Source organism: Pristiophorus japonicus, chromosome X (assembly GCF_044704955.1).
Source record: "Pristiophorus japonicus isolate sPriJap1 chromosome X, sPriJap1.hap1, whole genome shotgun sequence".
Classification (NCBI taxonomy): domain Eukaryota; kingdom Metazoa; phylum Chordata; class Chondrichthyes; family Pristiophoridae; genus Pristiophorus; species Pristiophorus japonicus.
The window spans coordinates 18760361-18787913 of record NC_092010.1 but is presented as its reverse complement, the minus strand read 5'-3'; the positions used below and the strand labels follow the sequence as shown (position 1 = coordinate 18787913).

General features: G+C 43.3%; 1 protein-coding gene across 9 annotated transcripts in view; it reads right to left on the bottom strand.

Moving 5' to 3' along the window:
* LOC139240912 (R3H domain-containing protein 2) overlaps nt 1-27553 on the bottom strand; it is a 205813-nt gene that overhangs the window by 114227 nt on the left and 64033 nt on the right. For all 9 annotated transcript variants that reach the window (XM_070869420.1, XM_070869419.1, XM_070869421.1 and 6 more), the window contains 4 exons: nt 13617-13827; nt 8914-9123; nt 722-763; nt 134-223 (listed from right to left, as the gene is read on the bottom strand). In XM_070869420.1, the coding sequence (XP_070725521.1) occupies nt 134-223; nt 722-763; nt 8914-9078 (297 nt within the window). In that variant the 5' untranslated portion in view covers nt 9079-9123; nt 13617-13827. The remainder of the gene's footprint in view (nt 1-133; nt 224-721; nt 764-8913; nt 9124-13616; nt 13828-27553) is intronic.

Here is a 27553-nt window from a genome sequence, read left to right as displayed (position 1 = left end):
GGTTAACTCCGACAGCGCGTGGGAGATGCTGAGCGAGGAAATACCACTTTACACACTTTTAGTCTATTCATGGAAGAGTCTACTACTTTGTACATTCAACCTCTTTTGCACTGCATTACTCCTTTAGTTTTACCTGGATTTCCTGAGGTCCATCACACGTGAATGGATGGGAAGATTCTTCACACACAGCAAGGCTTCGCACCAACTTTAACTTGGAATTGGACTGAAAAGAACAAGAAAAGGATCCTTTAAAAAGCTACTGAGAGCACACAGGCAGATCTGAGCTACGCCTTGGTTTTGGTAACTCTGGCTGATGGTCGGAGGTGGCGAGTGGAGTTTTAGCTGCAATTGGCTAATTCAGCTCAGACCACGAATGGAATCTGGAATCTTAGTTCTCAGGATGGTTTTAGTACCACACAATGCAATGCACTTGACCATTGAGCCATCGAGTTAAAAAGAAATCTAAAAGGTCGCTTAAAAATGTGGCTCAACGGCTAACTCAGAACTTCATCATGTAGCATCTGATACTGAAGAACCTGGTCTAATTTTTGTACAAAATGTCCCGTTTCTCCGCCCGCACCCCCCCACCAAAAAAACTCAGTAGAAACATTTCCAGGGAGCTGTAATTCAACTTTTTAAATGAGACCCACAAAGTTCTGTGTTCACCTCAATGAAGCCAAGATTGAAATTATTTTTGCATTGATTAGGAGCACATTCTGACCTTGGATCGTTTCCTCGAATGTCCATGGTTTTGTGTTCTTCGCTGCAATGAAACAGAGACCACGTCAGTAAGTTAGGAAACATTCTTTTGGTAGTTTCTTTGACAATACAAGCCCAATTTCAGGAAGGGAAACTGTGCTCCTGCCCTCTGCCATGGACCAACCTAGGAGCCAGTCTCATTTCCTTCAAATCTTCAGATACCTCACCAATTAATGCCAATTCCATGTGAACAGAAGTGGTGTCACACCTTTGCTTAAAGAGGAACTGTATTCATATCAATTATCACATAACCTGCATGTTATAAAGGACAATTGTACCATCGCCACTATGTCCCATTGCCCCTGGTTCTCAAGTTCGATGCTTTACAGATAGATTTGCAAGCATTTTGCACAGCCTTGCAGACATATACAGGTTGTTCTATTCCAGTAACATTATAAAATTAGCCCACTGTCACTAATCAATTTTACACAAAATCTTTTCCCAAGCTACATTTACCAAGACATTTTAAAGCACAAGAACAACAAGGTTTGAACGAGCAGCCCCAATAAGTAGTTATGGGTCACGGTCACCGATTCACACAAGCACTTTTAATCAGCTAACAGATTGCCCTCAGCAGGGGCGTGCTCATCCTCTCAGCAGGGGAATGTAACAGCAACATTTAATGAAGGAGACAGGAATATGTCAAAGACTACATTTGTCTCGTACTTTGAAACACACTCAATCATGTAGGAGGTGACAACTCACCAAATTCAGGATTCGTTTATTACTGTTCGAGAACAGACACTGGGGGTAGAGTTCCCGCTTTGGGAAATTGTGCTCAGAATTGCGCTGGTTTTCCAAAATGAAGTTATGGTTCAAGTTTCCTCTCAAACTCATTTGGGTAATCACAAACGTAAAATATACCATGAACCAGTGCAATCAGGCAGCATTGTACAACAGCATTGTTCATATCTTTTCCCCTTGCTTTAAAAAAATATTCCTTGATGTACTTAAGGAGTGGTAACCTGGTGCAGTTTGATTAATACTGCTGAAAATAGGTTGATCACAAAATAAGCATTTAGTCAATAAGTCACCTATATCTTTATTTAGACCTGGCCACCATAAGTAACTGCATGCAAAACTCTTGGTCAAGCACATTCCCAGGTGCTGGTCATAAGAACATAAGAAATGGGAGCAGGAGGCCATTTGGCCCCTCGAGCCGGCTCCGCCATTCGGTGAGATCATGGCTGGTCTGATCCTGGCCTCGACTCCACTTCCCCGCCCACTCCTCATGACCCTTGACTCCCTCATCATACAAAAATCTGTATCTCCAGCTTGAGTGTATTCAGGGACCCAGCCTTCACGGCTCTCTGGGGTGGAGAATTCCGGGGATTCACGACCGTCAGAGAGGAAATTCCTCCTCATTTCTGTTTTAGATGGGCGACCCCTTATTCTGAAACTATGCCCCCTAGTTCTAGATTCCCCCATAACTCTGTCAAGCCCCCTCAGAATCTTATAGGTTTCAATAAGATCACCTCTCATTCTTCTAAACTCCAAGGAGTATAGGCCCCACATGCTCAACCTTTCTTCATATGACAACTCCTTAATCTCAGGAATCAACCTCGTGAACGTTCCCTGCCTCCAATACAAGTATAACCTTCCTTAAATATGGAGTCCAAAACTGTACGCAGTACTCCAGGTGTGGCCTCACCAATATCCTGTACAGTTGTAGCAGGACGTCCCGACTTTTATACTCTATCCCCCTTGCAATAAAGGCTAGCATTCCATTTGCCTTCCTGATTACTTGCTGTACCTGCATACTAACTTTTTGCATTTCATGTACAAGAACCCCCAGATCCCTCTGTATTACAGCATTTTTGCTCCCCATTTAAATAATAATTTGCGTTTTTATTTCTCCTACCAAAGTGGATAACCTCACATTTTCCCACATGGTCATGGAGATCTCCAAACAATTTGGACCTGAACTTATTTGGAATAAGTACTCTTGCACCTCACATGATACAATCTTTATCCACTGATAATTCACTCCTACGAACAAAGTATGGATGAATATCTTTCTCTTATACCTGGTTTGGCCAGCCGTTTGCTATGTAATCATACATAGGCAAGGGTTAACCATGGCCCCCCCGACCTGCGAGAGAACAGTTCCGCAGGTTGGGCTATAAGAGAGCTGGGGTGGCGTACCACTTCAACCTCCAGCGCGAGCTGCTCCAAGTGTGCGACGATTTTGAGCTGGGTGACTTCATCAAAACCCTGGTCGTCATTTTGGAGCGTGGGCAGGAACACCGGCAGGGACAAAGGGTGTTAAAAGAACAAGCCTGAAGGCTTTGTGTCTTAATGCAAGGAGTATCCGCAATAAAGTGGATGAATTAACTGTGCAAATAGATGTTAACAAATATGATGTGATTGGGATTACGGAGACGTGGCTCCAGGATGATCAGGGCTGGGAACTCAACATCCAGGGGTATTCAACATTCAGGAAAGATAGAATAAAAGGAAAAGGAGGTGGGGTAGCATTGCTGGTTAAGGAGCAAATTAAGGCAATAGTTCGGAAGGACATTAGCTTGGATGATGTGGAATCTATATGGGTAGAGCTGCAGAATACCAAAGGACAAAAAACGTTAGTGGGAGTTGTGTACAGACCTCCAAACAGTAGTAGTGATGTTGGGGAGGGCATCAAACATGAAATTAGGGGTGCGTGCAATAAAGGTGCAGCAGTTATAATGGGTGACTTTAATATGCACAGATTGGGTTAACCAAACTGGAAGCAATACGGTAGAGGAGGATTTCCTGGAGTGCATAAGGGATGGTTTTTTAGACCAATATGTCGAGGAACCAACTAGGGGGGAGGCCATCTTAGACTGGGTGTTGTGTAATGAGAGAGGATTAATTAGCAATCTCGTTGTGCGAGGCCCCTTGGGGAAGAGTGACCATAATATGGTGGAATTCTGCATTAGGATGGAGAATGAAACAGTTAATTCAGAGACCATGGTCCAGAACTTAAAGAAGGGTAACTTTGAAGGTATGAGGCATGAATTGGCTAGGATAGATTGGCGAATGATACTGAAGGGGTTGACTGTGGATGGGCAATGGCAGACATTTAGAGACCGCATGGATGAACTACAACAATTGTACATTCCTGTCTGTCGTAAAAATAAAAAAGGGAAGGTGGCTCAACCGTGGCTATCAAGGGAAATCAAGGATAGTATTAAAGCCAAGGAAGTGGCATACAAATTGGCCAGAAATAGCAGAGAACCCGGGGACTGGGAGAAATTTAGAACTCAGCAGAGGAGGACAAAGGGTTTGATTAGGGCAGGGAAAATGGAGTACGAGAAGAAGCTTGCAGGGAACATTAAGACGGATTGCAAAAGTTTCTATAGATATGTAAAGAGAAAAAGGTTAGTAAAGACAAACGTAGGTCCCCTGCAGTCAGAATCAGGGGAAGTCATAACGGGGAACAAAGAAATGGCGGACCAATTGAACAAGTACTTTGGTTCGGTATTCACGAAGGAGGACACGAACAACCTTCCGGATATAAAAGGGGTCGGAGGGTCTAGTAAGGAGGAGGAACTGAGGGAAATCCTTATTAGTCGGGAAATTGTGTTGGGGAAATTGATGGGATTGAAGGCCGATAAATCCCCAGGGCCTGATGGACTGCATCCCAGAGTACTTAAGGAGGTGGCCTTGGAAATAGTGGATGCATTGACAGTCATTTTCCAACATTCCATTGACTCTGGATCAGTTCCTATGGAGTGGAGGGTAGCCAATGTAACCCCACTTTTTAAAAAAGGAGGGAGAGAGAAAACAGGGAATTACAGACCGGTCAGCCTGACATCGGTAGTGGGTAAAATGATGGAATCAATTATTAAGGATGTCATAGCAGTGCATTTGGAAAGAGGTAATATGATAGGTCCAAGTCAGCATGGATTTGTGAAAGGGAAATCATGCTTGACAAATCTTCTGGAATTTTTTGAGGATGTTTCCAGTAGAGTGGACAAGGGAGAACCAGTTGATGTGGTATATTTGGACTTTCAGAAGGCTTTCGACAAGGTCCCACACAAGAGATTAATGTGCAAAGTTAAAGCACATGGGATTGGGGGTAGTGTGCTGACATGGATTGAGAACTGGTTGTCAGACAGGAAGCAAAGAGTAGGAGTAAATGGGTACTTTTCAGAATGGCAGGCAGTGACTAGTGGGGTACCGCAAGGTTCTGTGCTGGGGCCCCAGCCGTTTACACTGTACATTAATGATTTAGACGAGGGGATTAAATGTAGTATCTCCAAATTTGTGGATGACACTAAGTTGGGTGGCAGTGTGAGCTGCAAGGAGGATTCTATGAGGCTGCAGAGCGACTTGGATAGGTTAGGTGAGTGGGCAAATGCATGGCAGATGAAGTATAATGTGAGGTTATCCACTTTGGTGGTAAAAACAGAGAGACAGACTATTATCTGAATGGTGACAGATTAGGAAAAGGGGAGGTGCAAAGACACCTGGGTGTCATGGTACATCAGTCATTGAAGGTTGGCATGCAGGTACAGCAGGCGGTTAAGAAAGCAAATGGCATGTTGGCCTTCATAGCGAGGGGATTTGAGTACAAGGGCAGGGAGGTGTTGCTACAATTGTACAGGGCCTTGGTGAGGCCACACCTGGAGTATTGTGTACAGTTTTGGTCTCCGAACCTGAGGAAGGACATTCTTGCTATTGAGGGAGTGCAGCGAAGGTTCACCAGACTGATTCCCGGGATGGCGGGATTGACCTATCAAGAAAGACTGGATCAACTGGGCTTGTATTCACTGGAGTTCAGAAGAATGAGAGGGGACCTCATAGAAACGTTTAAAATTCTGACGGGTTTAGACAGGTTAGATGCAGGAAGAATGTTCCCAATGTTGGGGAAGTCCAGAACCAGGGGACACAGTCTAAGGATAAGGGGGAAGCCATTTAGGACCGAGATGAGGAGGACTTTCTTCACCCAGAGAGTGGTGAACCTGTGGAATTCTCTACCACAGAAAGTTGTTGAGGCCAATTCACTAAATATATTCAAAAAGGAGTTAGATGAAGTCCTTACTACTAGGGGAATCAAGGGGTATGGCGAGAAAGCAGGAATGGGGTACTGAAGTTGCATGTTCAGCCATGAACCCATTGAATGGCGGTGCAGGCTAGAAGGGCCGAATGGCCTACTCCTGCACCTATTTTCTATGTTTCTATGGTCCAGGTACAGAGGAGTGGGAAGGTCGGGGCGGTTGAGCGGCGAGATGCGGTATATGTTTATGGCGGAGGAGTGGCGAGATTGTGGCAGAGGTGCGACAGATGAGGGTACGGGAGCCCAGGAGCAGCACGGACCAGCCCACACTACGATATGTGTACGCGCTACGTCCGTGCAGCAGAGCAGGTCTCCAGTCGTCCTGGTTAACCCTTGCGACTGGATAAAGGCCGAGCTCTGTCAAGCCCGTGTGGTGGCTGGTGTGCAACGGTCACCCCACGTTAAAAAAATCCACGACCAGGCATCTTCCAGCCCCTCAATTGGAGTTCAGGACTGGAATATCGGGTCCTTTCATCGAAACACCTGTGAACTCATGGAAGCAAGTCATCCTTGTTCGAGGGACCGCCTATGATGATAACAATCCACCACTTGTAAGGAACCCGATTTTAAATCATTGAAAGTGACTTTTAAAAACTATACTGAACCATTTACTAGTTTCATTGGCGTACACTAGTCAGTTTCTCAGTAAATTCAATATTTTTTTTAATATTTAAAAACTTTTAAAAAGGTGCCATTAGTGCCCTTCCACCTAAAAAATACAGCTTCATTTTAAGAGCCTCCTCGAAGGGTCGCAAACGGGCACAATTAGCAGACAGGTCCAATGATGATTAATTCAATCTGGGGGGCGTGGAGAGTCTTGTGGGCGGGGCTCCAGCGCAATTTCTTTTAAACCAGCCGAAAAGATGGTGAAAACTCGATTTGCACTGAATGTAACTTGCATGTGAAATTCCTCGATCTTTTGTGCTGATTTGGCTGAAAGGCAGTAGAACCGAGCGGAAACGCTACCCCACTGTATTTATCCTTCAATTGCCAAACCCAGCTTCAAATGGACAAGGCAGCAAAGTACATACATGCGGGGGAATTGAAATCAGTGCTGTGGAATAAAACACCTTTGCACCTTTTTAATACCCAGTCTCAGCAACAAGCACTCGAAGGTCATATATACCACAGGCTCGGTGCAGAGTCATTCTCGCTCCACTCCACCTCCACAACGCGACTTAAACCCTAACCCCCAACTGCAATAGTGTGAACATTTTCCCCATGTGTCGCACCAGCCATCCTTGAAGCTCCTCGGAGAAAGGACAACAAATTTGCACTGATCTGTAGGTACTATTGTGCTATGGGCCCATAGCCAGAAGTGTGTAGAAGACTGTCCAACTCATTTTATGAAGCGGTCTTGCAGCCAGCAGACAAGGAGGATTTTCCCATCAGTACAGGCGCTGGTCCCAGAGATGAGAGGACACTGTTAACTGTCTGTACTGCTTGGAGATAATACATGAGAATACTATTAAGCATTCCATATATTTCACCAACTCTACTTTGACATCCAGTGTCAGAAACATAGAAAATAGGAGCAGGAGTAGGCCATTCGGCCCTTCGCGTCTGCACCGCCATTCAATATGATCATGGCTGATCCTTTATCTCAACACCATATTCCCGCTTTTTCCCCATACCCCTTGATGCCTTTTGTGTCTAGAAATCTATCTATCTCCTTCTTAAATATATTCAGTGACTTGGCCTCCACAGCCTTCTGTGGTAGAGAATTCTACAGGTTCACCACCCTCTGAGTGAAGAAATTTCTCCTCATCCCAGTCCTAAATTTCCTACCTCATATCCCGAGACTGTGACCCCTTGTTCTAGACTTCCCAGCCCGGGGAAACATCCTCCCCGCATCTCAATGTTTCAATGAGATCCCATCTCATTCTTCTAAACTCTAGTGAATACAGGCCTAGTCGACCCAATCTCTCCTCATACCACAGTCCTGCCATCCCAGGAAGTAGTCTGGTGAACCTTCACTGCATTCCCTCTGTGGCAACTACATATTTCTTTTAGGTAAGGAGACCAAAACTGCACACAATACTCCAGGTGCGGTCTCACCAAGGCCCTGTGTAACTGTAGTAAGACATCCTTGCTCCAGTATTCAAATCCTCTTGCAATGAAGGCCAACATACCATTTGCCTTCCTAACTGCTTGCTGCACCTACATGTTTGCTTTCAATGACTGGTGTACAAGGACTTCCAGGTCCCTCTATACATCGACACTTCCCAAGCTATCACCATTTAAATAATACTTTGTCTTTATGTTTTTCCTACCAAAGTGGATAACTTCACATTTATCCACGTTATACCTAAACTGCCATGTGTTTGCCCATTTACTCAACCGATCTAAATCGCCTTGCAGCGTCTTTGCATCCTCCTCACAACTTACAATCCCACCTAGTTTTGTGTCTTCAGCAAACTTGGAAATATTACATTTGGTTCCCTCACCCAAATTATTTATATATATTGTGAATAGCTGGGGCCCAAGCACTGAATCCCTGTGGTACCCCACTAGTCACTGCCCACCACCCCGAAAAAGACCTGTTTATTCCTACTCTGTTTCCTGTCAGTTAACCAAATTTCAATCCATGCCAGTATATTACCCCCAATCCTATGTGCTTTAAATTTGCACACTAACCTCTTATGTGGAACTTTATCAAAGGCCCTCCGAAAATCCAAATACACTACATCCACTGGTTCTCCCTTATCTATTCTATCAGTTACATCCCCAAATAACTCCAGCAGGTTTGTCAAACACTATTTTCCTTTCATAAATCCATGTTGACTTTGTCTAATCCCGTTGATATTATCCAAGTGTGTCATTATCACATCCTTTATAATAGACTCCAGCATTTTCCCTACTACTGATGTCAGGCTAACCGCTCTGTAGTTCCCCGTTTTCTCTCTCCCTCCTTTTTTAAATAGTGGGGTTACATTTGCCACCCTCCAATCTGCAGGAACTGTTCCATAGTCTATAGAATCTATAGAAGTGTGCACAATGGCTATTAAAGTATGTATTCTGAAGACCATGAAGTGTATTTGCGTCAAAACGGCTTAAGGGAGCAAGACGGGCACAAATATCACGGCCATTTCTTTCAGCCAGGATCGTCTCACCTGGAACTCCAGCTGTGCGTTTGGATCTTCGCCGTCTTTTTCCACCTCCTCTTTACTGGATGTTCTGTATGCAGATTTATTTTTAATTAAAGACTCCTCCACCAATTTCTTCTCAGATTCCTTCATGATTTCCAAAGTTTCTTGAGTGTTATTACTATTGGACATCTTCAGAATGTGAAAATAATTAAAGGTGTGCTAGACAGCAGAGGCCTGGAAAAGATTCAAAAAAAGTTAGTTTATTGGAATAATGTAAATGACAAAATTAAACTAATATTTTGATTCTTATGGCGTGCAAGTAATGCATGCTATTTTTTCAGTTATCCACATTTCCTTCAACAATAAGTTGCCTATTACTTATTAATAACTAGTCACAGATTTCCTCTTTAGACATTCCTATATCAACATTGTTTTAAAACTGAGCTGTACAATGTGTCATCCTTGGCTCAGTGATACCACTCTTGTCTCAGAGTCAGGAGGTCATGGATTCAAGCCCATTTCAGAGACTTGAACCTATAATCCAGGCCGACACTCAGTGCAGTACTGAGGGAGCGCTGCACTGTCGGAGGTGCCGTCTTTCGGATGAGACGTTAAACCGAGGCCCCGTCTGCTCTCTCAAGTGGACGTAAAAGATCCCAGGACACTATTTGAAAAGGAGCAGGGGAGTTCTTCCTGGTGTCCTGGCTAATATTTATCTCTCAACCAACATCACTAAAACAGATTATCTGGTCATTATCACATTGCTGTTTATGGGACCTTGCTAAGCGAAAATTGGCTGCCGCATTTCCCTATACTGTATTACAACAGTGACCGCACTTCAGTACTTCATTGGCTGTAAATCGTTTTGGGACGTCTTGAAGTTGTGAAAGGCTGTAGAAATGTAACTTATTTCTTCCCTTACTTCACTGATCAGAGTACATCACAGATCACATGCCATGCTACAAACCATGCACAGGTACAAGGGCTTACACAGTTCAGTATATTTGGGTGCCACCCGTATTAACACCACTGAGATCATTCCTTGGCTAGAAACGTTAGGCTGAGAGCATGGCTCAGGAACATATTAAACACAGACTTTGAGTAATGGGTGGCCCCGAGAGTTGGGATTGCAATCGGGTGCTGGGTTTACCCTCATCATCAGTTTGTCCCTGACTCCATTTAGCTGCATGGGGAGAGGAGAGATTTTCATAGAAGGGAGCCCACACTCCTGGTGGTTTTTCAACTCCAGGCACACTGCAAATGTTATTGGTTCAGTTTCGCAAATATTCTCCAGGTGCTTTACCCAGTGTGTCAGCTTATGCCAGACCTTGTTATCAGCAGTAATTGTGCAGGAACTGTGCAAGCCAGGTAGGAGTGGCTTACTGGACATTTCCCCTCCCTAGCCCAGGGATGTTGACGCCATTATCCATAAGTGACTTACAAGAGAGCCCTTTTTGCAATTTTTTTTTTTTTTTAAATACCCTGTACCTTCCTTTAAAACAAATGATCATCAATTTAAAATGGTCACCAAGCATGGGGACAGAGGTCAGGAGAAATTGCTTTATACAGAGAGTTGTTGGAGCATGGAATGCTTTGCCACGAATGTTCCCTTTTAAGCTGTCGCTCAGTGATCGACAGAGTCCGTGCAGGCCACTCAACACCGCTGTAATGGAAAAAAAACACGCATGCGCAGTAATTTGAATGGGCTGTGCACCCAAGAATCATTTGTGGGAACACTGTTTGCCACATGCAGTCGTTCCATCTTTTCATGGAAATACAGATAAATATTTGAAGTAGAGGGTGATACAGGGCTATGAGGAGACAGTAAAGCAGTGGGATTAGTTTTGGTTTAACCTAGTTGGATTAAGAGCTGGCACAATGGCTGCCTTTGTGCTGGAAACTTCCACTGATGCACTCATTTAGTATTCAGTGCTGTGGTGTTCTTCCATTCCCCAGATCTGTAACACTGTTCATTCACATGGAGGAGTTTACTGTTACATTCCCCTTCAAATTAATCCCACCATACTCTTCCGTAATTAGCATATACAATTTTCCGTATCATTTTTTCACTTCTGATTTATATGGTATTTGCCATTCAAAATAAATTTTCCAACCACTCAAGTATGCAGGCATGGGCTTCAAGTGATATCTGGCACTGGTCCCTCACACAGTAGGCTGCTGATTATGACAGATTGTGTATTTTAAACCCTTGTTAGTTTCTTATCTTCTGCTTTTCTCACGAGTGTATATTTGAAAGTGAAATAAAAAGCATAAAAATATTACGTGCTGCTAACATTGGAAAACTTGTAAATTGGAAGGACTACTGCGCACAGCAGTATGAGGGAAGGATCAGTAGAAATAGTGCCATTAATCCAGGATGTTTCACCCATTTTGTCATTTCAACTGTGCATCTTAATCAGTTTCCTTTGCCATCAGATTCAACCCCGTCCTCGTTAGTCTCCCCAGTGAGGTCACAAGCTTTATTTTCCTGAATATTTAAGATGCTAAGTTATTCAAAAATTCAGAATTTTAATTGTTATTAAAGATGAGTGATAGCTTTGTGAAAGATGTTTAACATTAGCGACAGAAAGAATGACTATGCAATATAAAAATTATTTTGAAAGTTCCAAAAACTCAGCATTAACAAGAGCAAACTGTAATTGTCATTTATTGTATTAAAAACATTGAATTGTCCATTAATTTGAATTATACAACATAAATATCAAAGTAAAGTGGGAATTGAGTGCTAAAACCCCCTGAATTATCAGGTAATTTGATTTAAGCTGCTTTGAATTACGAGTAGACTGTACTTAAACTACCTTGCCCACAAAGTGCCTGAGCAGTGACCTTAAAATAGCAGACCAGGTTCGCAGCTCATCACCACCACCATGCTCCAGACTTCAGCCTGCCCGAGAGAAATGCACTGGACATCTGCTCGTATAAATACGCACACGTGCATCTTGTATCTTGGCTCAGTCACACTTCAGGAGTCACATTTTGTACACACTTCTCACACGTGCACTAATTGGCTTGAATTTGATATTCACAAAACTGCAACAAATCAAAACCAAACAGGGAGAAAATCTACCAAAGAAAAGATGGAACGCCCAATCAGAAATCGGCAAGTTTCTCGCACAATTAGCAAGGAAGAGGAGGGGAAGCAACAAAATCACACAAAGATTGACGGCTATCTTATTTCTTCAGTAACCGAAGGAACAGTACTGGGTAAAAAGGTTTCTAAAATAATAAAAACAAAAAAATTACATCACTGTCATAATGAAGTGCCTGAAAGAAGAGGTTCAAACTACCAGAATGCACCAATGTCACGCTGTGGACAAAATTCCCAATGTGCAGCTTAAAACCACCTGCCCTCAGAGCCCAATGAATGCCACCACATCTTAGAGCTTGGAGGGGAGGCACATAACATACCAGCATTTTAAAAAACGGATCGACACCGGCCATTCACAGAGCACGTCATAACTTGTTGTCTGTTGCAGCCATGTGCACTCCCTTCCAACAATGTAACCTCAGACTCACTGTGAGCAACTCCACAGGAGATCACAAGAGAATTACAGATGTGGAAATCCTTTTGGCTCATCAAAGTTCATCTATCCAGAATGGTCCTAACGTCCGCCCATTGCAGCATCGAATTTATTCTTAAAATGATTCCAGGGTTTTCAGCTCCACAACTCTGTCCAAGAGTCTATTCCATGCATTGATCATTTTAGAATGTTATCAGTCCTAAATTTACCACTTACCAATTTGAACCTGTGGCCCCTCTTGCAATTTAAAACTGTTTTCCAGATTTACCTTGAACATACTCCAAATTGTTTACTATCTTATATACAACTGTAAAGTTTACTTCTCAGATGCTGCCACTCAAGGCTGACCAGCCCAAGTTTCTCCAGTCTTTCCTCATAACCCCTGATACTGGAGATCAACCTTCTGGCTCTTTTCTGCACGGTCTCCAAAGCTTGAATGTCTCCTTTGTCCCTCAGTGAGTAGAAATGGACTCAAGGCAGGTTCTGACTGGAGCATTGTACAGTTTGATTACAACGTCCTATGACTTGAATTACATGGCTAAAACAGTAGAATACAACATTCTATTGACTTGCGCTGCTCAGACATGTTGAGCACTGGGTCTATAAGACTCCTAGGTCTTTTTCAACTTCACCCGTAGCTATTTCCACAACATTCATAGAATTCGCATGTTGCCCATTTTCTTCCGATGTGCCATTTAAATTGCTCCAAAATAACTCCCAAGTTAAGAAATATGGCAAATATTCAACTACATCATGTGTGAATGGATCAAAGGATAGAAAATATTAAACCATATGAGCAATATGCATTTTTACGTACGAGAACATTTGAATGGACCAAAGGGTAGAACGTTTCATCTGCCACTGTTCTGCCCACTCACATATTTGTCCAGCTCATTCTGCAAGTTATGCAAGATCTGCCAGTAAAATTTATATTCTTGCCTCTCACCCCACGCACCTGTAACTAGCCAATTGAAAGTAAGTAAGAATGGACCATACTCTCGTGTGGTGAAATGACTCCCAATTAAAACAAGAATTTAAATGGTGACATTCTGAAACACCTAAAAAGAATGTTAGACAAATCTATGGGAACTATTTGTGGGCCTTTACCTGTGCAGAAACTACAAGACTACACAAAAGATCCAAGCAAACCAAGTCAGTTCAGAAAACCATGCATTAAACTCTTACCAGGAGCTGGAGCCTGTGGTAACTTTGTGCTAAACCCGTATCACATAAAAAGTAAATGTTCCTTTTGTGGTCAAAGAAGTGGTGCCTCAATGGAACTGGACCTGTTCAGTGCTGGCAAATGTGCATCTCATGTTGCTGATACTTGTGGAGTTCTCTGGATCGAGTACAGTATGTCTATGGTCAAAGCATGCCGCTTTCTCGCCTGAGCTCCCTGTGGAGATAAAAGACAAGCTATCAGATAATATTCATTTCATTTTTCATGGGCTCCATCCTTCAAAACTGTTTCATAAACAATAGGGGTTTCTAAGATCTTTTGATTTCAACACTAAATTTCTGTGGGAGGACAAAGTAACTATGATGCCTTTAACTGAACATACAGGTGAATAGGGGAAGGAGGAGCAGTCAGAATCCACTCAGCCACAGGATGTCCAAAGTCTTATTGCATGTACTGAATGGCAGAGCAGGCTCGAGGGGCCAAATGGCTTACTCCTGCTCCTATTTCTTATATTCTTATGTCCTTAAAACACGGTCTACCAGCAGGAACATTTTTCGGATTAATTCATGCCATTTCCTAAATGACCACTGGGTACATTGGGCCCAAGTTTCCACATGATTTGCACCTGATTTTTTTTTTTTTTTTTAAAAAGGAGCAACTGGTGGAGAACGGACTATCTTAGAAGTCGCAATTCTCCACATTTTTTTTTCTGCAGCTCTAGTCAGGTAGAACAGTTCTACTTTGGAACAGAGGCGTGTCCAGCCACTGACGCCTGATTTGAAAGTTTCCACAGTGAAAATGTACTCCAAACTAAAGTAGAATGGAGCAAGTGAAGATTTTTGTAGAACTGAAAAAACTTGTTCTACACATTAAAAAATCAGGCGCAGGTTACAAATCAGGCGTCCAGAACGAGGTTGGGGGGGGGGGGGGGGGGGCGGGGGGGGGAACTCATTAAATTCTACAATCAATCTTTATTTATACTTCTACAAATATTATACAAATAAATCCAACCTGAATAAACATTTATAAGCAAGGAAAAGATTAAATAAACCATCTTGCTACCTGTGTAAAAGTGCTTCAGCCAGGAAGAATGGTGCAGCAAGCCTCACAAAACAAGGGAGCCAACCGAACGCGGGCGGGGGTGGGAGGAGGGAGCCGACGAACGCGGGAGGGGGGTGGAGCCAACCGAACGCGGGCGGGGGGGGGAGGAGGGAGCCGACGAACGCGGGAGGGGGGTGGAGCCAACCGAACGCGGGCGGGGGGGGGGAGGAGGGAGCCGACGAACGCGGGGGTGGGGGGGGTGGAGGGAAGGGAGCCGACGAACGCGGGCGGGAGGGAGCCTAGCCTACCGAACGCGGGGGGGGGGGCGGGGGGGGAACCGACCGAACGCGCCGGGGGGGGGGGGGGGGGGGGGGGGGGGGGGGGGGGGAAGGGAATGGAGCCGTTCCAGGCGGCTGGCGGGAAAGAGAGAAGGCTGCAGGAAGCCTCAGAAATTGAGGAGCCATTTCCCGACGGCAAAAGGGGGAGGTCGTCGGGAAACGGCTGCCTCAACTTTGAGGCTTCCTGCAGCCTTCTCACTGCTACAAGAAGCCTCAGTGCTAATGGCAATGTACTTTTATTAAAAAATGTTCAAAAACTAAACAGCTACAAAGAACTACAAAAATGGCCGCGTGCCAATGTTTTTTTCACACTGCGCGTGCGCGAACGCTCCATCGCGCACATGCAGCGTTGCCGGCAGGAAAAAAACTAATTTAAATAGTACCCGCCCCCTCCCACTTACAAAATCGGCGCGAGTGTAGGCTCCGCCCCCCTGGGCGCCGCGCCAAACAGACAAGGAGCTGCAAAGCGCTCCAGAAACGCTCGTTTTTTTCCGGCGCCGTTTTAGGTGTGAAAAACGGGCGCCCAGCTCGGAGGGGCGCCCGTTTTTTATCCTGTGGAAACTTGGGCCCATTGTGTGTGTTCTGACAGAGAACATGCAAGGTACCATATATCATATATAGGGAGGACAAAACAATAAAACTCAAAGCACCATGGTGGAGAGGTTTGGACACAGTGTAATCTACAGATGTAGCTCCTCCATGTAAAATAGAAGCTGAACTCAAAAGCAGCATCCAGTCTAGGATCCATAATGTTTTGCGGTTGAAGTAACCATGCTGGCGTTCTGAAGTGAGGGGAACTTGCAAGAACAGGAAAGGAGTTTGGTGGCAAATTAAAGCATCCCCCTCTCTGTGCACCTCTCCACACAGACACATTTTACACCATCTTTTTCTAGCATTACGAGCTTCTTTTCTTCGCTGCCTCAAACAGCATGGGGTTTTCAAAGCCAAAAGCTTTAAGGAGACTTACTTTGTTCGCTTGAGGAGATCATTATCCATAAGCTGTAAAATGGTTTAAACAGTTTCTATGGACTTAGAAAGATTTAAGTCAGGTTACTTATGATAGAAATGCCTTCCTCAAGTTTGAAGCCAAGGAATAAAGGCGGATTCCATTACGTCTCTTCAAGGAGGACCCATTCGTCTGTTGATACTAGCTCAATGATGCAGTTTGGCTAAATATAGAAAGGAGTCTTGTGTTGAGTGCACGCCTGTCATATTCCAGATGTGACAGATATGCACTAAACATTAGTAATTTCATCCTAATTTTAACCTGGAGCCTGAAATTCTCAAGCAATTGACTGACTTATTAACCCCTAAAAATGTACAAGTACCTACAATTACCATCTCCACCACTTCCATCCTCCACGCTTATCGAGGGCAGCTGCCTATATTGGGCAAATAGCACTATTTATTTGCCATTATCATAGGAGTCAATTACAACGGTGACGCTTATAACACATTAAGCGCACTGGCTATTTCAGGCAATTCATAAAGTTCTTCACATATTGTTGATACTTATATTTAATTCCCTCAATGGATCATTCTGCGTCTGTTTTGAGCCCACAACCTCTCTTATTTCTGAACTCGAATCCCATCCATGGTTCAGTTACCAGTAACTGCTGCAAAGATTTTCCTGCATTTTACCAGTTCCCGACTCATCAATCGGTAATTTGAGAACATTGGGAAACCTTTGGTTTAAATCCTGGACAAACCATCTGTTGATCCCTTTCCATGTTAAATTCTGTTACTAATAAACGCAGGGACGGAATTGGAATCCAGTCAGCCATTGCGTTTCCGTGTTCTCTTGGTGTCTCAAAAAGACAATACACCATCCATCGCATAGCGGACTAATTGCGCCCGCTATAAGCAGAGGGGGCTGTACTTGGATTCCCACAAAGAATACATGAGCAGAGTACTTAAAGGAACAGGCCAAGTTAACAAAACATCACAACCATGTTCCAGATTCAGACTGTGAATAGCACCCATGGAGATCAGCTGGTTGCAATAATTTATGAAGATAAAAATTAGTATTAATGGACACATTAAGTACATTTTTCACTGCACATTAATTTTGATGAGGAAAAGGAAAGTCAGATTAAAAATCTTGAAATTACTGAGTTAGTTAAGGTACATAATCATTCGTGTCAGAAAAGTACAAACAGTACTTTAGTGGTGCTTCATGCGGCCTTCTGATATATACAAGATCATTTGATAACATCACTTCTTTTGCAAGAATAAGGATTATTGTGAAAATGACAATTATGGACGGTCCTTTTTTCCCCACTAAATACCTTTTCACTACCTCACTGAGATAATCTGTACACCAGCTTTTCAAAAAGGTCTGTGCACTGGCCATTGCATCCATCAGCTACCTCTGTGTGACAGGAGTCAGTATACTGGACTCTTGTATCGATCTGTACAGCCAAGTTCACACAGGCATGAATTCACCATGGACCGCACTGCCGCACAAAACGTAACAACTCTACGCAAGTTCTCGCCTCTTCAGTGATTGATGTCCACCATCCCCAGGAAGCCTGCACAGCTTTTGGCTTTGATATTAGTTAGCACGCGTGCAAAACAGGGAGAGGTGACAGTGACATTGAAATGAGAGGTGTCAGTGCTGGGGAATGGAACGCTTCTTACTTGTCAACGCGTGTCAAGATCAAGCACTTCCAAGTCAGTTATAGCACAGATCAGATGCCGCATGAAGCTGTCTGTACTTTTCCCAACAGCGTGCTTTAACCACAGATTTAAAAGTGTGAATTTATATTGCACACACCAGTAATTTCTTGTAAGTTGGATGAGACTACCAATTACTGCTGAATTATGGTCAGCATGGTGTTGTGGACTCGAGCCTACAGTAAACTGGGTTGAAGTGACCCAAACTCCTTGCACATAGGACCCCTTTACAGCTTACCAGCCAGTCCCCTTTGCATAATACTGAGATATGGGCCATACGGCAGTACTTATGGGAATTATAACCTCTACTGCCATATCGTGATACCATTCAAGCTTCTTAAATTGCAACTGAACCAAATGAAATCCGATGTATGTGAAATATACATTCAATTACAGTCCACGTGAATAAATCAAAAAGCTTCATTAAATGAACTCTGAACAGTTAAAAAGGAATCTCTAAATAGTGCATCTTGAAAACATATTGCAAATGTATAAAATCGTATGAATTGCAGTAAGTTTAAACAGAATATGTGAAGTTGATCTCATGAATGAATCCGTGAACATTTCCTCAGATACTGTGCTGCCAAAGGGGAAAAGGTTGCTATGGAAACCATGAAGATGACGACAACTGCACAGTGAGGAAAAACATGGAATTAACATTCGGCAACCTGTTGGCAGTCAAAGCTTCCATTTAAGGCTTTTAGCATACAAAAAAAACCACGTCATATTCTTTAGGGCACTCCCCGTCATTTGAGTTAAATGCAACCTGTCCTGTATCCCCCTAAACCACCATAAAACACACATAAACAACACTTGAACAATAACAGGGTGAATTGTTGCCTTCAAGTTAAAGAATCGTGAATCATTGCAACAATAACCTTGTTACAGTCTTCATTTTGTCACTGAGCTGAACAATGTGGACTGTCCTGAGCACTGGAAATAATATGAACAGACCTGAATGCAATCGAGTTAGAAGTAAAAGATACAGAACTATTATATCACAATTCAGATAGGTCTCTAGACCATACCAGGATGCAACTTTCATTGATGTTCATTCAATATATGGAAAGGCAACCCTGAGACTAGGGGGCCCGTGAGCATTAAGCAAACAAAACAGATGGAGCATTTCCTCACTGCATTGCTGTGTACACAGGATAGGCTAGCGATATCACTGAAGTATCAGGCAGGCACCCGTCCACCTTGAGTAGGGCAGTCTGCAACAAAACTAGAAGCCATTTCTTTTTAAACTAATTAATTAGCAGATAAGATGGAAACCATGGTATGCTTCCGACAGATATCATATTTACCCAAGTGGACAATGTCACAACACGTTAAGCTTGTAGAAGCAGTACTATCGCTGGGTTTTTAGTGCAGCATAAAGATGGGACTGTGACATTTTCATACTACGAACAGCACCCAGCACCCCAATTGAAGATTTTGCCCTTCCAAACTTGGATTATGCCTGCAGAGTGCAATTTGAGTTACATAAACACTAGGATGAAATATTCGTGGGAGCAACTCAAGGCATGAATCGAGAATATCACACAAGCATGTTAGCACAAATTTTTGATTTACATTTTTACTGTAATTAGTACCAATGTGCTAAATAAACTCCTTGACAACACTGGAGGATGTCAGTCAGTCCCCATTTTCTGAAACCACTCCATGTACAAGCTGCAGTTTTATCTCCGAAACTGCAGATTTATTTTTTTGAAATGTTACTTTTCCACCATCAGGTGCCCAATATGTTCCTGTTCCTGTGATATTTCACATCAATTACTTTCATCACCAATAGCCTTCTCATTCCGATTAGCCTGGGCCAGTAACCATCTGTAGCTATAGCTAGGCTACCATCAGTCGAAAGCTAGGAAGCATGTGACAACAGAACAGAATTAGATTAGAGTTCAGAAGCATCTGTATATACCCCACCATCACGGCATAGGCTCTTCCAAGTGGAGTCACCACTTGTGACGACATACATGCCTAATTCAGTCGTGATTGTTAATTACTTTTTTATACACAACACTGAATAATTCAGCATCAAACTGTAAGCATTAAATAACTTGGTAGGTGTCATTTCCTATTCGCTTTTCCCAACTCTGATGTTGAATTTCATGGAAATGGATAGAGCTGTTCGGAGATGTCTGCAGGTTGCCCCTTAACATCCCATCTTTAATCAATGTGATCAGAATCCAAGAAACACAGAAACAGAAGTATATTTCAGAAGGAAAGGACAGTTACAGTTAAACACCAGACCAGGTTTGCAGAAACAACTGCCTTTGGGACTTCCTTGTAAAGTTAAAGTAATGTGTAAAGCTGTGGCCTCTAAGAGCAGAATTTCTCCACCTAAAGAGAAAAGTTACAAATGCTACAGATCTCAGAAAGATGTACAGGTTGTGACCACACTACATGCAACTTCATCTGGTGTCTCCCATCGCCTCAAATTTCAGAACTTAATGAAAGCCTTAATTGAGGCTATCAAAAAAAAAACTGAGTCATTTGTGCTTTGGACATCTTGTGTGGGTTTTTGGCCTGAGCTACCTTGAAGAATTGTACTGGAGAGAACAAAGCTTTCATTTTGAAACTGCTAAGAGAAGCTATTTCAGTGCGAGATGTGATCTTCCCATTGGGAGTCTGAGGATTTCATTCACACCCACACACACACAGCTTCAGTAACAATTGACGTAGATGGTGGATGAAGAGCTGAAATTCATGAATTACTGCAGTGGAGTTCCCATCGACCAACGCAACTGCCTGCAAGACACATGATGAAATCACATCAAGGAAAGGGAGCTTTTGCTTTGCTAGTGAAAGTATTTTATGAAAAACTGGGTCACAGTCTCAGGGCAATATTCTTTGAAATGGTACAGAAAATATGACAGAGTAAGGGCGAATAATTTACTCCTGGTAACTGTATGGTTCATTGTAAACTTCTGTACATACATGCTATATTTCGTCACGACAAAAGACTGATATTTGAGAGCAGGACAGGCTGCATTGGTGATGAAGGAGAGTTATTCATTTGCTTACCAGTGATGCACACAATAATCCTAAAACTGGAACATCCTTTGATATACAGAATATATCCATCAGAAATGTAACGTTTCAGGCAAGATACCCCCATCTGTGCCAGTTATGTTTACCAGAGGCAGACACACACATTAATGCCAGTTTCCACAATTATTACCACTACAAAATGGATTCTGGTCAGCAAGGGTAAAATTGCAATATTATTTCGGTGAATTTCATGCAAGCCTCTGCTTTTAGAGTTAAAGTCAATCAAACCGAATAAATCTCTTCCCCATCACCGCCCCTATCCCCCCCCCCCCCCCAAACAATAAATTCCAAAGCTGAGGTTAAACCCAATAATGCCCAGAAATGTCAACATTGACGCACTGCAATCCTGGTGTAATAAGCGCAGGCTCTTTCCGGTTGGCACAGGGTGCATTTAACTTTCTCACTATACCGATAGGCAGCACTGATGTACAGCATGCCTGCAGCCGTCTGCATCATGTGCAAAAGCTGAATGAAGGTATGGGGGAGGAGGTGGTACCGGGAATGCAGCATGAACCGTCCTTTTAGCATTATACGTTTAAGACTACTGTTGTATTAAGATTTGATTTGGACTTTCCTTCCAAAATTGCTTTGTTAATTAAAGCTGAAGTGTTCAGATTATAAACAAACATTCAGTGTTCTTTTTGGAGTAGGCATGGGTTTCTTCACAGGATTTGCTGACCCAAACTCGGGGGGGGGGGGGGAGAGAAAGAGAGGAGAGGAGACAGGGGCACTCAGAAGGCCTGATGGTGAACACGAGTGAAACAATTTTAGTTATACAGCGAGAACCTGTTAAAGACAAGTTAGATGTTTGATGGAGGGGTGTCAATGCTGGCTAGCAAGTCTCTTCTGCGGTTTGCCCTGGGAACTGCAATAGCATTTCTCCGGAGACCAAATAACAGTTTAGAATGGGTTTAAGTCCCAAAATATCAGGAATGAGCAAATGTTTTGCCTTTCCACTTGCTCCTTTTCAAATATATCTGGCATTAAAAAAAATAGAAGCTTTGTATTTTACAGTACAATAGCACCTCCTATATTCAGTGCACAGAGTCATACAAAAGAAAGTTAGAAAGATAACTACTCACACGCAATTTTCAATTAATAGACAATGGCCCTATGTGCAAGCCTATTGCTTTCTGAAGGTTTCACTCTATGTACTACCACACACCATTGTCTGTGTGTTTGCCAGATATCTGGACTCGCAGACTAGACACAGATCTGAAAGGAGAGTGAAGTCAGAACAAAGACAGCTTAAATAAAAATCACACCCGTTTGGGGACTCGGCCTTTCGGTTTGAAACAGGAACGCTACTAGGCTGACATCACATTGTTGCTGATCTGCCATGCTATTGCTCATGGGCAGTCTGGAGTGAGAGCACGGTTGCACTGTTCAGTGTAGTCTCATTCCCAATTGGGGAGCACAGCTTAGCTTCGGGCAGGGGGGAGGGGGGAGCAAGAGACCAATGAATTTTAAAGTTTAAACTAGTGAGGGAAATGGGGGGGGGGGGGGCATTATGGTTTTCCTTCAGGTAACTATTAACTTAAAAACAAACTGAGAACTCAGGAAAGCAGTAAAAAAAAATGGACCTTTACCCTCCAAATGGTAGCAGTGCAGAATACACTCAGCTATCCATTTAGCTATCGGCTCTTTGATCACCCCCAGTCTTTTCACCATGAGAAATAAATAACTTGAGACTTATAAAAGACACGTAGCAGAGCTGAGATGTGCTGAAACTAGGGACAGGCATGTTGCAAACCCCTTGGATGCCGAGAGGCCAAACAGCATCACCCTCGACTGAAAGCTGTGCCCTTGAAAGAATGTACAGCACAGAAACAGGCCATTCAGTCCAACTGGGCTGTGTCAGTGCTTATGCTAAAGGAGCTAGAGGTCATCGCAGGGGAGGGGGTCAACCCTGATCACAGCATGGAGCGATCATTGGTGCTGGGAGGTTGCGGGGGGGTTATGCAATCGCATCAGGGGGAAAGAGAGGCTGCAGGCTTCCTTTGGGGGGGGGGGGGGGGAGAACGGGACTGAGGGGAGCACTCCTGCTCCTCCAGGTTCAGGAGGAGTGCTGCAAAAGGCAATTACCTCCTTGGACCGGCCGCTCCCACCTCCCTTTTACTGCAGCAACTGGTGAATTTAAATCAGGCTCCCAATTGCGCTGTGGCAGCCTGATTTAAACAGGTTAATGAAGTGTCCTGCCGCCATGACACTAGTACACCACAAAAGAGAAAGAGTAATTCGAGGCCCGTGTCTCTTTTTGGGGACTATGAAATATCTGGAACATCTGTTTTCTTCCGCTAAGGATAAACTCTTTCAATTGGGGCCAATGCTAGCAATTTGTCAGTCTTAGTGGTTCATTCCATTACCACAATCGGATCCCATAAATGATCCAATCAGCTGCTCACAGGAAACCTCAGATGTACCCATGAAATGAAATAGGCAGACCTTGTTGACAATGTCCAAGATGCAAACGTCTGTGCTAATTCTTGATTTTACTGCAAACTTCCACAGGTGCCCCACCCACAGGAGGGAAGCAGTCAGGATTCCTACTGCTCATCATTATCCAACGTATCCAGCTCCTCCAATTCTGTCCTCTTGAGCATCCCCGATTTTAATCGTTCCATTATCGACGGCTGCATCTTTGCCCAAAGCTCTGGAATTCCCTCCCTAAAACTCTCCACCCCTCTACTGCTCTCTCCTCCTTGAAGACGCTGCTAAAAAACTACAACTTTGACCAAGCTTTTGGTCATCCGCCCTAATATTTCCTTATGGGGCTCAGTGTCAAATTTTGTTTTGTAACGCTCCTGTGAAGTGCCTTGGAATGTTTCACTACGTTAAAGGCTATATAAATACAAAGTAAAATACTGTGGATGCTGGAAACTGGAATAAAAACAGAAAATGCTGGAAATCTCAGCAGGTCAGGCAGCATCTGTGGAGAAAGAGGAAGCAGAGTTAATGTTTCGGGTCGATGACCCTTTGTCAGAACGTTCTAACGAAGGGTCATCGACCCGAAACGTTAACTCTGCTTCCTCTTTCTCCACAGACGCTGCCTGACCTGCTGAGATTTCCAGCATTTTCTATATAAATACAAGTTGTCGCTGCTGCTGGTAGTGCACATAATGGACTTCAGGTGAGAACAGGATCCAGCCCGGCTGTGCTGTCCACAGTGGTCGGATAACCTGCTGACACGCTCTAGCTGGGATCACACATGAAGAATGGCCACATGGGCACCATGCTTGGGGAATTGTACCACAGCAACTTCAGGAGACGAGGGGAGAAAATAAGAGGAAATTAAAATAAAAAGTTCTTCAGTGGACTTAAATATGATGGACTTTACAATGCAGACAGATCAAGTCTCTCAGCTCTTCTTCTGTCTCCACTTCTGGCCCCATTCGCTCAATAATAGATCCAATAACTATGTGACATGACATCATTATTTAAACAGTTAACAACAAAATACACAATAGGCCAAAGCAAACTGAACAGGGGTGAAAGGAAAAGAATAGATTTAGCATTAACATTAAAATCAATAGATCGAGAGATTAGAAAACACTAATTTACAAAGTGCTCAAAATGACAGCAGGAGATTTTCAGTAGCCTGACAATTAACACTGAAAAACTTCAAATGATACATTTCTTCATTCTCTTTTTCTATCGAGATTTAAACTTATAACAGGAATTGATTAGAGGATTCATCATCACAGGCAGTCCCTCGGAATTAAGGAAACAGTAACACCATTTTCTGGCGTACTTGCTAGATTTACTGAAGAAGCCCTACTCCATTAGGGACAAACAGCTGACCTACAACTTGCAGCAATGAAAATATTACCTTTTCTATCCTTCATCTTAGAAGGTTATTTTCTCCACTCTGCGTGTAGCCCCCTCTTCAGTGCACAACACTTTTAGACAAGAGGGTCGACAAGTGATTTGCTTCCAGTCCCCACCCTAGTGTTTTCTTTCGGAAGAACTAATTTGCCCAGTGGAAAAAGCAGATTGGCCTTTCACTTCTGGGACCTTGGTGTGAATCCAGCCCAGATTACACCCAGTATTTGGCAATAATTTGGCTAGAAGCACAAAACTGCCTCAGATTTGATAGTAATTGGCAATCTCATTTTGAGAGGCCATAAAATGGCTGGTATTGGAAATGGTCAATTCAAATTGTTGAGGGCACAACACAGAGTTTTACTTCACAGTTACCAATATTATACCCAGTTGGAAGATCTCGATGACGACAAATTGAAATCGGAAAGTGTTTCATTTTCTAGCGCCAACATCCCTCACCTTGATGATCACAAAATTCCCTCCCCACCTCCCCCAGCCACACCCCCTCCAAAACAAATGTGACCGCTCAGAAGTGAATGAGAGTTTCCCAGTATAACTCATCCTCGGATACTCCCTCCCTATAGGAAAGCAATTTGTCTCCATATCTGAAAATTGTGGAATGCTCACCATTCTACCAGGCCATCCATGGACACTGTTTCTAAATGTAGAGATCACTACAAATTTTGGCCTGGTTAAATATTGGGGCAATGACCAACCCCTCGCCACCTAATATCTATAAGAAAGGAATACTTGAATTTATATAGCGCTTTTCATGACCTCATGATGTCCCAAAGCGCTTTACAGCCAATGAAGTACTTTTGAAGTGCAGTCACTGTTGTAATGTAGGAAACGCAGCAGCCAATTTGCACACAGCAAGCTCCCACAAAGAGCAATGTGTTGATGACCAGATAATCTGTTTTAGTGATGTTGATTGAGGGATAAATATTGGCCAGGACACCGGGGATAACTCCCCTGCTTTTCTTCGAAATAGTGCCATGGAATCGTTAACATCTCATTCTATCTTCCTGGTATCATCTAGTTTTTATTATACAGTTTTGTTTGCAAGATTCCTTCCTCAGTTTGAAGCAGTTTCAGTGGAAGGCTGACACAGCATGCACCATGTCTTGACTCATCACAAATTCTGAGTAAGTACTGTGCAACATCACTGCAGTATTACCAGTTTGTGTTTTGCATCCTCCTATTTCATGAATTCTCATTGATTCATTCATTATCTGTCTTGATCTAATTCTAGGTCATTTGGCAATTCACTGATTTGGCTCTTCCACAATAGTCTGATTAATTCTTCAGAGGAAGCTATTCTCCAGTGTTCTGCTGTTCTACCTACAGGAGCCTTAGGGCTCGCTCACACATGTAATGTAATAATTGACCGTTCCAGTGCCCATGTGCTTTAAATTTCTGAGAAAACCAATGCCTGCAGCACACACTTAAATACACCAACTGCAAGAAGTCTACCAGCCTGCAGGAGGTCAGACTAGCGCCAGAAAGCAAACAGATCATAACTTCATTAACTTTTTGGGGCACTGTGCCAGCTCAGCATTAGCACAAAGTAGACTTGCTGGATGCAGTTCAACTACACTGACTTTGGATTTAACAGAATTGTGCTACAGATTTGTCCAATACTACCATTACTTGAGCACCAGGTTGCAGTATAACAGCAGTCCTTGCATACGAATAGACTGAAGAGCCAAAGCACCAAGTTGCCAACAACCCCAAGCCACTTACTCCAGTGAATGGATTACTCTTCAGCTAAATACAGGTAGAACAACAGATAGTACCTTAATGTCTTGACACCTAACTTGCCAGTATGACTGATGCCCACTCAAGAGTGCTGCTCAGTCTTGCTCGCCAGGTCACACAGTTTCCTCCAAGAGAGTGCCGCTGCGCATATACATACTCCATCACACACAAGTCTGCAGTGGAAGCCTAAATACTGTGTATGTACACCCAATCTAACACACATTCTACCTATCTACTGGTGCAATGTTTACCAACCATGTTTCATGCTGGTAGCTCGAATACAAAACCTGACACGATCTGCATTGGTTTTTGAAGTGTTTTGTTACCTTGTGTTATGTAGGCACAATGTTCCTGCACTGCCGAGCTACCGACTAGCTCAGGTAGGTCTCCATACAAACAACACAGACATTTCAGATTTGGAAACTCTGTACCAGGATCTCGGATTTATGTTGCTATGAACAGAGCAGTAAGATTTTTTTTTAATATAAACTTGTTCTTCGAATGTGGTTGACACTGGCAAGGCAGCAATTACTATTCCTATTACAATTCCTATTTGCCCTGAGGATATTAAGGGGCCAAGTTTCGGCCTGAGTTGCTCCTGTTTTTTTGGAGCAGCTGGTTTAGAATGGAGTATCTTAGAAATTTGAATTCTCGGCATTTAGTTTGCTCCAGTTCTAGTCAGTTAGAACAGTTTCACTTTGGAACAGATTTTTTTTTTTCCCCAAAAGGGGGCGTGTCCGGCCACTTATGCCTGTTTTGAAAGTTTAGGCAGTGAAAACTTACTGCAAACTAACTTAGAATGGAGGACGTGCAGATTTTTGTACGCTCAGAAAAGCCTTGCCTACACTTTACAAATCAGGCGTAAAGAAGAGAGATGGGGGGGGGGGGAAGGGAAGATTACAAACATGAAACAAATCACTTTTACAAAAAAGAGCCATCATCAATAATAAATGATAAATAAATCAATAATTCAAAAAAAATTAAAAAATTAAAATAAAAAAAACATTAAGTTTCTACTCACCGACTGCAGCACCGGTAACCCCCCACCTACCCCGCAGTGTGTGCGTGTCTCTCTCTCTCTGTCAGTCTGTCTGTCTGTGTCGGTGTGTTTCTGACAGCAAGGGGGGGAGGGGGGGGGGAAGAAAGAGGGAGTGGGGGGGGGGGAAAGAAAGAGGGAGTGGGGGGGGGGGGGGAAGAAAGAGGGAGTGGGGGGGGGGGGGGGGAAGAGGGAGTGGGGGGGGGGAAGAGGG